Source organism: Acromyrmex echinatior, chromosome 9 (genome assembly GCF_024713525.1).
Source record: "Acromyrmex echinatior isolate Ae372 chromosome 9, ASM2471352v2, whole genome shotgun sequence".
NCBI classification, from domain to species: domain Eukaryota; kingdom Metazoa; phylum Arthropoda; class Insecta; order Hymenoptera; family Formicidae; genus Acromyrmex; species Acromyrmex echinatior.
In genome coordinates, this window is record NC_141860.1 from 4,245,708 (window position 1) to 4,260,084 (window position 14,377).

A 14,377-nucleotide genomic window follows, 5' to 3' on the forward strand; every position below is an offset into this window, starting at 1 on the left:
AATGCGACACGCATTATCCGCAGCACCCTCTTTCGCCATCCTTCGTCTCGCGACTTCTCTGCGGATTTTCTGGAAATCTTCTTTATTCGTATGCGAGTGTCAGCTTTCTCAAAATGAGCGAGATAAGAGAAGTAATGGCTTATGCTAACTATCTGACGTAATCGTAAACCGACGATTTTATTTCATATCTTGTTAGTTGAATGTTATTTGAACATATCTAATTTAATAACAACAACTTGTTAGTTGAATGTTATTTAAACATATCTAATTTGATAACAAAAGCTTCGAAAATTGCTTTTATATTAAATTTCAATAATAACACAATAATTCCAAAATCTTCGATATTAAATGTAACGTTAAACAGATATCTGCATAGTATATTGTAAAATATTTTAAATATCAGCAAAAATTGTTGCTTTTTTAAAAATATGAACTCTATTATTTCTTGGCAAAAAATTAGTAATAATAAATGTTCAAAAAATAGATTTAAAATTTTATAAAAAATAATGCTATATATCCATGTTTGCTTTTCACAGATTTTCTAGAATGTTATCTTATAAATGAAATTTTCTATGCTATAATATACAACAAAACTCGGCAGAGGAATTGGTGAGATGTTAAATTAAAAGCGCCGAAAGGAGATCAACGACAATGATGCACAATTTCGGTGCTACGACGTTAGCGTTGTTTCAGACAAGACACAATGCAACCGGCTGCAGTGAGACCTTCATGAAAAATTGATCTCCGGTACTGAAAAGAACGTAACACTGTGTTTCCAGCGCGATAAGTGAGCCTGAATAAAATATGATTAACGATGGACCGTTACTCTTGTGCCAAGTTACTGCAGCTACTGTCGGGAAAGGCATGTATTGCGTGTGCTTTTCGTCTCTCGCTTTAACATTGTCGTATGAAACAATTTCGGACGGTAAATCATGCCAAGAATTTCATGGAATTCTTACGTCTGTGATCGCGCGCTAACAAAATATATTTTAATGACAAATTATTTGAACTCTGAGATAATCTCTTCTACATAGTACATATTTAATAAATAATTACCAACCGTAATATATACCTTTTCTTTACTTTCGATGCTAATTATCCTGGTAGTTAAATTTAAATTGCCTATCACCGATAAAATTTGTATGAACTTAAAGTAATGAATGCGATTTATTTTCAAGTTAATAAATTAAATTCCACATTAAATTTCCGCTTTGAATTAATTCTTCCTCGATTAATTAATCCATTCCGAAAGAATCGTCGAGATATTGTCTCCGCGAGTTACAGAACATTATAGAGAATTCCGATAAATGATCGCGAGTTAACACGATTAGCTCGCCGTATGAGTCAAGTCGAGAAATCCTAACCGGCAAATTAGATTCTATTGGATTCGCGATTTTCAGGCACCATTAGCGATGCTCGGCCCTGTGGGAAACTGCACTCGGCCTGTTCAATGGCACGGGGACCATTTGGGCTCCGTGGCCGCGAACGGGATCCAATCGAGTACAAGGCTAGAATAGCTAAACCGTAACCGCATCGTGAAAATTGCCGTGACGGCTGCGACAATCGTATACGGAATATAAATTAACAATATATCGACAATTTTATATTGACAATGTAATGATTGCGAATTTGTGCGAAGAACATTGACAAATATCAATGTTCTTCGCACAAATTCGCGATCATTGTAAATTTCGCATTTCTCTACTTTAATATCAATGATAATTTTTTAACTGAACATACTTTGTTTAGAATCGAAGATATCTTCAATTGAAGATTGACAAGAGAAAATTTCCAAAGTTTAAAAATTTCAGCATTACAGAAGCCAACTTCACTTTATGTGAATTTTTTCATTTTTAATAGCAAAATATATAATAAGTTTATTGTCTCTACTTTTTATTTAATATGTAGTTTTGTTAAATCTAAAAATTTAACTAGATACTGATTTAAAAATAATTTTGTTAAGATTATCGAAATAATTATGTAAGATAATACTCAAACTGGTTGCTACAATGTTAAAACTTTTTGCAGCATTGCTCATCATGCTTGAATTTCCTACATAATTATTTTAATAATTCAACAGAAAATAAAATTTTCAGATTTGTATCTACCTAAATTTTTAAATATTTAAACAAAATTGTCGTTTCTATGTAAAATCGAAATCAGTTTAGCTTTCGAGAAACCTCATTTGCCTTCAAATATATTATTTATATTTTGATTCTACCGAAATGTCAACAACTCAATATTATTCAAGCTTGAGATAGTACGAAGGTATCACAGGAATTCCTAAACGCGACTAAATCGGCTGGAGGCGGCGAAGCTTCAAAAAATTCTTACGTCTCCATTTGGACGGCGGCCAAGGACGGGTTGCTCAACTTCGATGTTCGCATCTACATTCTCGATGGTACTCTCCATCTCCCTCCGTGCTGACGTACAATGTCACCAGAACAATAATTGCTATGCGCGATTACGCCAGTCGAAAACGATGTTCGCAAGTCGGTGCACGTACATTTCAGCACGTATAAAAGTGCGCCACCCCGAGAGCACAAGCATCAATCGATCTTCGATCTTCGAGCTCTTCGAGGCTTTCCTGATCTTCAACAACCAGCAAACATGAAATACTTCACCGTGAGTAAAACAATTGCATTTCTATTTAATATTGAAACTGAGCTAATACAACAGCTATGTAGTAAGAATACCAACAATTGTCGAAATTCTTAGACTTTTGAACAATAACATTTTACGATATTATTCGCTTAATTTAACAGAAAGAAATACCAAATTGAGATTAACAAAGTTGCTATAAATATCATGTCCTCATTTGATAATAAGAACAAATAAGAAATTTTCCTTATTTTACGGTATCCTCAGGAATTAATTAATTAAAAAGAAAACTGGAACTTTAACCCTTCATTTGTAATCTGAGTCTTTTTTAGCACAGGTGAAATTTTACTCTCAAATTTCTTTAAAATAAAAACAGGCAGAGTCCAATTTCCTCTCCTAAAATAGAGGAAAGTTAAAAAAAACTTGTTGAAAAACTATTTACTAATGTAATATAGAAATATTAAAAAGTAACGCTACATTTTTTTAACATTTTTGAAAGCCTAGAATAGTAAAAGAGAACATATTGCAGACGGAAAAGGTAAAAATATGATCGCAGACGGAGGGTTAATAATCCTAAGTCTCTCTCTTTTAATTTCGCGTATTCTTTTAAAGAGTGCATTGGAAGTTTTATAATGTAATGACACGCCTTTATACTTCTCTTCGACGTGCACAGGCTATCGCCCTGTTCGCCCTGGTGATCATTGCAGCCCTCACGGAAGCGAAACCCACCGGGGTGGAGTCCATCGAACCGGCGCGGGCCGAGTCCACCTCGCCGGAAGCGGCCAGGAACAAGCGAGGATTGTTGCTGAGCGCGGCTTACACGGCACCGCTCACTTACAGTGCAGCGTACACCGCACCGGCCGTGGCGTACTCAGCATACAGCTATCCCTATGCGTACTCGGCCTATTCGAGCTACCCCTATTACGCCGCTTATAGCGCACCCTATTACTTGGCCTAGATACGCGACCACATGAGCCCGAGGGAACGCGCCAAACTACCGACCAGCCTCTCTGATTTCCACGACGACAACTACCAACTAGACCAGCTGCATGAGGAGAATACTCAAGACACGATCACGTAAGATAGTTCATCGACTAGTCTTTTAAGCAGGATATCCACTACATCAAATGAATTCTACTTTCATCAAGAAAAGTGTTTGGGTTTCGTTCAAAGTGAAATGGATTGTGTTATACTATTTACTTGGACTCGATTCTATTTTACGAAACACGTACTTTACTCGAATTACGCTGGTTAATTCTTTGGAAAATTATTCGAGATTTATATAAGCACACGACAAGTTATGGGCATAATATAAATAATCATTTGTATGCCATTTGTAGAGATTCTAAGAGGATCAAATGAACAGAAAGCGAATCATATTAAGAACCAGGCTTTATTCGAGTGAAGTACCTTCACTTTCGTTACTAGTAACACCTCTTGCAGTTGTCTGGGAACTATGTCATTCACTCTCTCTCTAAAGAAAATACTCGTGCTGTTTATACGGTCTAGTTGAAGAATACTTATTACACTTATCACTTATATGCACACATATACGTCTCTTATTAAATACTCTACGTATTTACATGAAAATAAATAAAACGGACCGTCCACCATTTGGATTTGTACAAAGAAAACTATTCGTGCAACGCGATATATATTACTGTTGCATTTCATTATGTAAAATGTGAGAAAAGATCATAAAGCGTTGTCAAAGAACATCTCTTTCCACACACACATATACAATGCATTTATAAACTATATAATTCAGTAATAACGTATCTCATTTATATTACCGAATGCAGCGTATTCTCTTATTTCGTTTAAATGTTTGTATAAATCTGAATTTTCACGAGAAGAATATTCGCAACGTGATAATATATTATAATATATATCATTATATTAAAAATATTAACAAAAAAAAAATGACGAAACGTTGCTAATTCTTCTTCGCGCTTATATCTTCTATAAGACATCTGTTGTATATTCATAAATCATGTAAATCATTGCAGAAAACAAAAATATAACGCACAATACAATAATTCTCACAATGTTTTTCCTTTTCCTATTACATCTCGTAAAACCAACGACGTATTTTCCGACAAATATAAATCCGACTTTCCCTTCGAAATAAAAATTTGAGGTAAAAGATGTGATTCATATTTAATAGAGGGTCTTAATATATTTTTAACTTTATTCTCTTTTAGAAAAGTTAATTCCCAACCACTTCATACAAACAGAATTTTAATGAAACCGTATTTATAAAAGCGGAATATTTAATGTTATGTAATTTATTAAAGTTTATTAAAGTTAACCAAGCTCTGTAAAATTTCAAGGTGTGGAAGGTTAGCGTAAACGTCGGAAAAATGTCTCGCTTGACCTAAATATTGGGGGATGTTACTCTCACAGGCAGATAAAACTTTGCCAACGACGACAAATGCATTTTTAAATCCATGTCTTTAATAAGAATTTAGAGACACTTGCGGGGAGAATGGCGCAATATGACGCGGAAAACTGCGGGGAAAATTCCTGCGAGAGATCTCGGAAATAAAGATCGGTACCGTTTTGGAAAGTATAGAAATATCTCTATCCTCTTATCTTATCTAACTTATCTCTCATCTTTAATAAATATAAAAAAAACGTTATAAGTTTTCTTAATTTTATCATGTTGTTTTTATTATTCGTCAATTCCTTCATCATCAACGAAAATTGTATAAGTTTTCCTCTTACTATTTACTAATTATTTACTTAATTATTTACATTTTTGTATAATATTTTGTAATCTTTATATATGTACTTTAAAGTGCCTCACATGATGAAAAAAAATGTACGAAAGAACGGTTTTGTTAAAGTATCTAAAAATTTAAAAAAGCTAAATACGGATCACGATATAATTTAGTTTGGACCATCAAAATAATTATGTAGAACGCTTAAACAGGTTGCTGGAATGTTAAAACTTTTTTCAGCACTGTTATCAACACTTAAGCGTTCTACATAACTATTTTTACAATTCAACAAAATTATTTTCAGATTGTATGCCTAAATTTTTAGATACTTCAGTAAAACCGTTCTTTTTAAATTAATGTTTTTTAAATTAAGATGTATTAATTTTTTTTAAATCATAAAAATGCATCCTTTTAATAAAGTAAAGGATAATGTATTTTCGAAAAACCAATTCTTTTAGCGGAAAAGATTTTAAAATTTTATAGCCTAAAAAGCTGACGCCCGCATAACCTATTCAGCTTAACAATGGAAGCATCCTTGTTGCTTCACGATGACGAATCAACGATAACAGATAATCATAACGATCGAAAAATCAGAACGGCGATTTCAACAGAGGAAAAGCGATAATAAAATTGGTACGGGATGCACATCGAATAAAATATATCGATTGGAAGTGCACTCTGCTGCCTGTCAGGAAGACAAGGGAAAGGGTTCATAACCGCAGCCTCGACAACTCGAGCGTGGAAAAACTTTTAATTGCTTCGTTTAATTGCCACCGTTAACCGTTTCGCGTGGTAATTAAGTTGAGTCGCGCGACACATCTATCGTTGTCCCGGTGTGCTGAATTATACCGGGATTATTTCGTGAGGCGAGAAATAAAAGATTCTGCGATTTCACGCTAGTCTTTCATCATCAAAAAAGAAATAAGTCCAAAATATTCCAAGAACTTAAACTGAGAGTTAAACTTACCAATACTTTTTCATATACTTTTAAACCCAGCCTCTTCGAAAAACGAATGTATTGTGCAATAATAAAAAACTCCTTTTAAAATTTATATATATATGTGTGTGTATTAAAATAATTAAAATTAAATATCAAAATTCTGAAAGATTGCAAAAGTCATACGTAAAATTGACATTATTTAACAGTTTTTCATTCTTATGATACCGATTTATTATCCAATTTAATTCATTATCATAAATCAGCTGCACTTGCACTTTGCAGAAATGTCTAATCAAGTCTGAAATAAATCAAATAATCGTCAAAATAATTTTATCGACAGATCTCGTTAAAATTCCAGTAACTGTATTCACAAATATATTCGCCGCATTCGAAGTAAAATGCAAATTTCACATGCAACTTGTCGCATACATATGTCAATGAAACTGCCAAAAAGTTCGTGTGTATTTCGAACAAATAAATTTTGCAACGATTGCTATGTTGGCTCTTCTATTCCCGACTATGTTATACAATGCTCGCTAACAAATATATTTTACGAACAAAAAGATATTTAATATGTAAGAAAAAGTTTAAACAATTGTTTTTTTTTAATTAATCTCTTAATAAAAATTTTATTAAACATCATATCTTCCTGAAATTGCTTAAGTTTTGACACTAAATATCTTCAAAACTAACTCTCCAGATTTGATTAAAATTAAAATTCATTTAAGAATAACGAGATTTTGTTATCTATTGAGTCATTTAAAAAGTATCCGCGGTTTTTTCATTCAAAAATTGAACAAAAAACCGCGGATACTTTTTAAATGACCTAATATTTGCATGTCTAAAGCAACTTCAAGGTACCCCCTTCTTTAATAGATCTCAGGTTCCCGCAATATTTTCGTTCAACGAATATTATTTCAGGAATCACCAGGGAATATTCGCCACGTGCATCGAACGCCTATTTTATCGAACGCCTTGTACAGCTAGTGTATAGCTAGCGCAGGCAACGAACGCACGCGCGTAATCCCGGGATTTGAAGCCCCGTACTAGTGCGGTTACCGAACCGAAACGACCGGCGCATACTAATGGGCCCTCTCCCGAAACGTCGGGCGCACGTCTCGCGTTGTCTCGCGTGGCCGTAGTTTCCAGTCTGGTAGCGGTATTAATTGCCACAACGTCGAGTTGTGAGGCCGAGCGAAAATTGCTCGGGAGTTTCCATCGCGATGGCCGGCGCAACGGTGCACTTTCTGGCAACTTCGTTTCACAAAAGTAATCGATTTTTATTCTTACCTCTCTGGTGCTGCACAACCGCTAAATGCGATTATAAACTATGTTGTAATAATATTCTAATCCTAAAATTGGAAAGGAGAAAAACTGCCCAGACTGCTCGCGAAAGAAATAGACGCAATTTTTATGATGCCTTTTATTGCATTTAATTTCTTTGACGGATAGCTCAATCGATTGTTCGACTGTTTGTGCGAATGCAATACGCAAGATATACACTGTATATATATTTTCGAATTTTTACATGAAATATTGAGACCCAAAAGCATTTTTTGATATATCGAAACGTTTTGAATATACGACCGTTATATTTTCCACGAAATGGGATGTATAAATCATTTCTCTTTTGTAACATACTACTAAATTTTCTTTCGAAATGTGTTAATCTCGTTATTTATTCGTATATCCATATCTCGTGAAAAACCATGAAAAGCTTTCCGTCTCTTACCACATTTCATAAAATATAGGAACATAAATGTAGAAACGTTAAACAGGTTATTCCGTATCTCTGCAGAGAGAAACGTGACGCACGTAAACGAACGTGTGCAATATGCAATGTATAATCATCACCGCAATAGCTGCAACTCACGTAGGTACATAAAGTGTCCCTGACACGCGTATAAAAGTTGGAGCCAACTTCACTTAGGTCCAAAATGATTCTTTCCATGTAAGTACTAATCATTTTTCAAACTGATCTCACACAAACACGCACATATACATTTGTATCCATCGTTCCTTACAAAAATACAATGTTTTTAAATATTTAATTTCTTACAGAAATAACCACCCAACGACAAAAATTAGTAATTAATCATAGAATATTAATTAGATTAATAACAGTGCATTAAATATCTCGGCAAGTCTTTAATGTAAATTCGAAATCGTCTTTACGAGATACTAATAAATTCGTCGGACTTTTCTTAATTAAATACGAGTTCGCAGACAAACAATATCCCTCGACTACGCCGAGGCTTTGCATTGCAAATCATGGCCTCCGACAAATCTCGAAATCTGCATAAGTATAAAAATAACGAGGAGCGGCAATGGTGCCCAGGCTCATGTGAATCTCGAAATGTTCTGCAGAAAAGGGTCGATAGTACTCGTCCCGAAATTTAGATTCGCTGAGATAAACTCGCCCAGATTTCCAACCCTCTCCGAGCCAGCTCAGGCGTTAATTAAACCCCAATAAAAGTGGAGTGCTCTCTCGCTGTCGATATTTAGAACAGTTTCATTTACCATCTGTGGGAATTAATCTATGGCTCTCGAGGAAACTTTGTCTCTATAATTCTATGCGAAACTTATTCTAAAGAAATTAAGGCGAATATATATAATAAAAGATAGTAATTTATTATCTTATGTAATATACATTACTGCATCGATGATGTGTGTGTGTGTGTGTGTGTGTGTGTGTTGCACTTGTCTATAAATATTCTTAAGATACTCTAACAAAAAATAGTTTGTTAGATTAAAAATGTTATACATATTAGGTGTTGGAATTAATTCGTAGCGTTTTACAAGTGATGGGAAGTACTTTCATTAATGTATTTTTTAATGCTCATGTGAAATAAATAACATTCTTTCATTAAAAACGCTACGAATTAATTCCAACACCTAATATATAAAAATATACATGGAAAAACAATTTTGCTAGATATGTAAACATTTAGCCAAATACAAATCTAAAAATAATTTTGTTGAACTACACGGAGAAAATTTTCTTTTAAAATTTACCCTGAAAATATGGTGGTACAACACAATATTTTAAAGATTTTTACCATGCACTTCAGTAAAATTAATCAAACTTATTTTATACTTTATTAATAAATGAGAGAAATTTACATTAAAATTCTTCGAAATACGATATTGTCCCACAACTATATATTTTCAGAGTTCATTTTCAAACTCTAAGAAAAAATTCTCTCCGGCTATTAAAATAATTGTATAGAAAATACATGTACGATATATATTGCAAAAAGACATTCTAACTATTAATGTGAGCGTCCACAATTATTTTAATGGTTTAACAATATCATTTTTAAATTTCATTCATTCATTCATTCATTCATTCATTCACTAAATTATAGATCAGCAAAATTGTTTTCCCCGTGTATTTATTTCTAAATAAAAAAAGATAAAAACGTCTTCTCAAAATCAGATATTTTTTTACACTATGTTTTTTTTTCTCAATTTATACTTTCCTCGACTTATGTTAACCAGAACATTTAATATATGAGAAAAAGCTATCGACACGGTTATATAAACAATCGTAAAAGGGTAACACGCGTTGCGGAAATAAAGCTCGCGGTTATATAATGAAACGCGGGCGCAATTATTTCTCGGCCATAAAGAGAATTATGGTGCGTTGCATATTGCCGAAGGGATAGGGTGAGCGAGCAAGCGAAAATACAACCAGCGTCCGATGGGAGGGGATGAACGGCGACCACATTTCGCCCGACATTCGGTCGAGAACCTGCTTAATTCCCGTGTAATGGAGGACAATTAATTTCTTATATTTGAAATAAAAAACAGCGCACACACACACATGCGTTTTTGAATTATATATGCAATGTTCGGAAGCACTCAGTGCGGAAATTAAAAATTCAATAGCATATCGATACTTTGATCTATCAAACGTCAAATAAAAGAAATATTTATTATCAAGATATATACAAATATTAATAAAGAATTAATATATATAGAAAAAAACTGAAATAATTTATGTATAAATTGCAAAGGTTTACTTATACTGTTCTACGAGGAATATCATTTGCTGTTTCACAGAAGAAATATCATTTCTACTCGATATTCGCTTCAAATACTTCCTACCAATATCACTCGATCCTTCCCAGGGGTTTTTTTCAAGAAACACACCTCAGAGGAACTCTTCGATCGCGCATAAATCACACAAATTCACCGAGAACCCTCAAAGTTACACGTCTCACTGAAGTTTCCTTCCATGGAGGGAGCTTCGACATGGTGTGAAAATACGTGGAAATTTTTCGTAGTCAATTACAGGTCGACATCCGAAATAGGATATCGCATGCCCAACGATAAAGTGACAGCTGTCGAAGTCTCGTCGTTGCGATTTAGCCGTAATGGAACGTCTCTCTCATCGAAACGACGAGTTCCATTCCGACCTCTCAACACGACACGTGCTCTGCGATTTTCGTGTAAAAAGTCCGCGTGGTAATAGCAACTGGCCAATCGATTTTGCGACGGAAATAAGCGATGCCGCGGCACAGCTCGATACCGACGACGACGATTTAGCACGAATTTATTTTCGTACGGGGACGCAACGTCGATCGAATCAATAAGAAAGTATACGATGCGCAGAGACTCCACGAGCTATTCCAAATCGACATGAACCAATTTCTGCGGGAAGCGCGAACTCGAACGAAAGAGGCGAAAATAGAGGACTCGACTCACTCAGTTCGCATCACGAAAATCGATGGTGTTGATTAAAGGAGAAATGGATATAAAAATTACATTGTATTTAGGATATTTAAAAATTATATGTCATATCAATCATGATATATATTCTGCCATATATGTAGCTTTAAACAGGAATTTTCGTTTCAGGCAGCGAGCTAAAAAAAATTACTCTTATCAATTCTTTTTTTCTAAAACTGTACAGACAATTTATTTTAAACTTTTTACAATGAGTGTCCAAATTTTATGGAAGCTGTGAAACTCGCACAAACATTTTAATAACTACTATAATTTTCATAATTTTTAATTGTAAAAAAAATTATCAAAATTACAGATAAAATATAAATTATATGTATAAAAAGTTTAAAACAAAACATCTCTGCATAGTTTTTGAATAAAAATTCATAAAAATAGTCGTTTTAGTTAGCTATCTAAACGATAATTCTCGTTAAGTATAAAATTCATGGAAAATCGTCTTCTCTCTCAACTATTGTAGCAAGAGTTATAAACTGCTTTATATTTCCATCGAAGAAAGATCAAACTAATCAAAGAAATTTAATTAAAATTGATACTGTTTGTTGAACTTTTTTTAACGTAGTAATTCAAACTCTCGAGAGTTCAATCACCACGATTGATTAAAGAGCGCATGTTACTTTTGTAAAAAAAATAAAAAAAAATCTCGTGATTCCGATAAGAATCTTTATTAGAAAGATATTAAAAAAGATTTGTAGCAAAGATTATATTCTTACGATATAAAGAGTAAAAATTAATTACCTCTTTGTAATTTAATCCAATAAATGCAGTTAAAGTCGAATCGCAAACATTTGTAGAATGTGACGAGATACATACCTGAAACAAAGAAAAATATTCTTGTTAACAATGAAAGCTTCAAAACAACAGTTCCACGCAAATCAAAGCGTATACAATCTTCAATGTGATTATATTATTGCTAGTATAACACACGTACGCGGTCAAGCATTATATAACAGACGAATTATTCAATAGAGACACTAAAATATAATTTGCTTAAAAGTTGTTATTTATATTCAGCAAAATACAACATTCAATATTGTTTTCAGGAAATTTTAAATTGGTAATCATAAAATTCACGATCATAAAATTAATGTATTCCTTGGTCAAGTTAAAATTTTATTTTTAATTTAATGTAAAATCTGCACATATTAAATAAAATTAAACGATAGTATCATCAGTAATAGAAAATAATTACATATAAGATAAAAAAATCTCTCTTTTGTGAATTAATTTAATAAATGTCTCAATAAACAATAATAATTCCTTTTACAAAAATTAAAACACTTTTTCTAATTCAGTCATTCAAAAAAGAATAACACAATATTGCAAACGTAAAATTGAAATATTCTACATCACAACTCAGATTAATTAGATTACATTTAATTTCCCCTCTTCAATCATCCCCATATTTTCCAGAAGGATGTAACGGATTGGTACGGTGCCTGTGATTAACAATATGACGCTTCATGTTTCATCGGCAAACACATCGCCGTTATTAGCGTATTCGATCATAAGAGGGGCAATTTTCAGAATCGAAAGGCGCGGTCGAAGGAAATCGATCAGGCCGGTCGACCGCCGATGTCAAAACGCGGGACCGCCCGCAATTTCTCACCCCAAAAGAGCATGATCGAACGAAGGGTTAAGGGTGAAAAAAAGAGGCAGGACTTAAATTTCGTCAATACACAAAGAAAAAGGAACACGCGAATGTGCGAGCGAGAAGGGATTGAGAAAAGGGCGAGCAGCAGCTTCACGAAATTCGGCAGAGGAGAGCGGCGACGAAGAACTTCCGTCATAAATCAAACGACCCTCCTACGAATTTCGCGGGGATAGCCCTTTTCCCTTGGCTTTCGAGAGAAAGGGACATGGAGAGGAAGAGAGAAAGACAGCGTTTCTCGCTTTTTCCCGGGCGCGCAAATCGGCGCGTTACGGGCTTGCGAGGGCAGATCGATAAAGGCCCACGCTAGACATTGCTCGAATTCCACAAATATCGCATTTTCAGGCGTGAAATTCGGAGTCAATTAAACGGAACACCCGGTACACATAACTCGACCATATCGGGCGACGCCATGACGAATATTCATTCATATAAGAAATTTATCTCGAATTTTTGTACGATTAAAGTTTGTGTGTATATATAAGTAGCAAATGCGTAATAGAAGCTACATTCTATATTATAAAAATATTTCAATATTAAATATTTCAAACATTTAAAAGTTACTATTTAGATTATTCATCATGAGACCCTGATCAATCAGATCTTTTAAAAACATTGTAGCTGAAGTCAATTATTTGATAGCGTGTAGAAAAGTCGGCTGCGTAATTCGATGCAAGAATAAACCTTTATATCCGCGAAACTATAAATACAAAACAAAAATGAACACGTCTACGGCAGAAATGTCATGAATATGAAAATTTACATTTCCCGCGTACGAAGAAATATTCATCACGCACTCCGCACTAAAACGCAGTTTAATCCTCTCAGAGCAAATCCGCACAGAGCAAATACAGGAGAAAATACGATAGAAAAAAAATACGGAAATACATTCATCGTACTATTCAGTCGTACAGAGCATGAGATCGTAAAAGCTTGCCGATTTAGTGCACATCAAGCTAGGCCGGTACTAATAGCTATGCAACACAGGCCAGCACAGAGTACACATCCCGAGCGCGAGTATGCCCGGCTACGGAGATATCTTAATGCCGATCTGCCGAGTGTTTGCGGAGAATGGGGAAAATTAATGTAATAATATGGGGCAACGGTGCGAGACCGGCCCCCGGGTCGTTTATGTTCCCGTTGCACGTGATCCCACGCCGAGAACCAGACTGTTCAACCGTGCCTTTATGACTCCGGGGGTCCTGACCACCCAAATTACCCAGGACCCCTGCGATATATTAACTAATTTTCAGAAGATATATATGAAGATATTTATGTTTGATTTTGTATAAATATAAAGAGAATTATGCGTAAGATTATATATTCCGGCTTCCTTCGAAAAAGTAACAGACGAAAAATAATAAATCATCATTGATACAGAAAAATGTAAGTTTAAATATTCTATAAAATTATTTTAAAGTACACGTTTTTCTTGAAATATAAAAAACTTAATTTATTAAATATTATTTATTATGTTTAAAGTAAACGAACTATATCGGTAAGAACTTTGTACTGTCTATTATTATAAATCTTGGAAATCCGAAATATTTATATTTTATGTATTAAAAAATGAACTTTTTTAAATCCTTGTATTTTTGCCGTAGAGGTGGGATATATGGTTACTCATAGGGGGAGGGGGGGATACACGGCTCATAAAAAATTTACAAATGCATATAAATAAGTCGTAAAATGACATAATAACTTATAAAATGC

At 34.1% G+C, this 14,377-nt stretch overlaps 2 protein-coding genes across 5 annotated transcripts in view; one reads left to right on the forward strand and one right to left on the reverse strand.

Moving 5' to 3' along the window:
• bsk (mitogen-activated protein kinase dJNK) overlaps window positions 1-14,377 on the reverse strand; it is a 167,388-nt gene that overhangs the window by 96,988 nt on the left and 56,023 nt on the right. The window lies entirely within an intron of this gene.
• On the forward strand, window positions 2,506-4,640 carry LOC105148789 (uncharacterized). Its single transcript, XM_011060712.2, has 2 exons — window positions 2,506-2,625; window positions 3,275-4,640. Exons 1-2 carry the CDS (start codon window positions 2,611-2,613, stop codon window positions 3,557-3,559), a joined length of 300 nt encoding a protein of 99 aa, XP_011059014.1. The 5' UTR covers window positions 2,506-2,610; the 3' UTR covers window positions 3,560-4,640.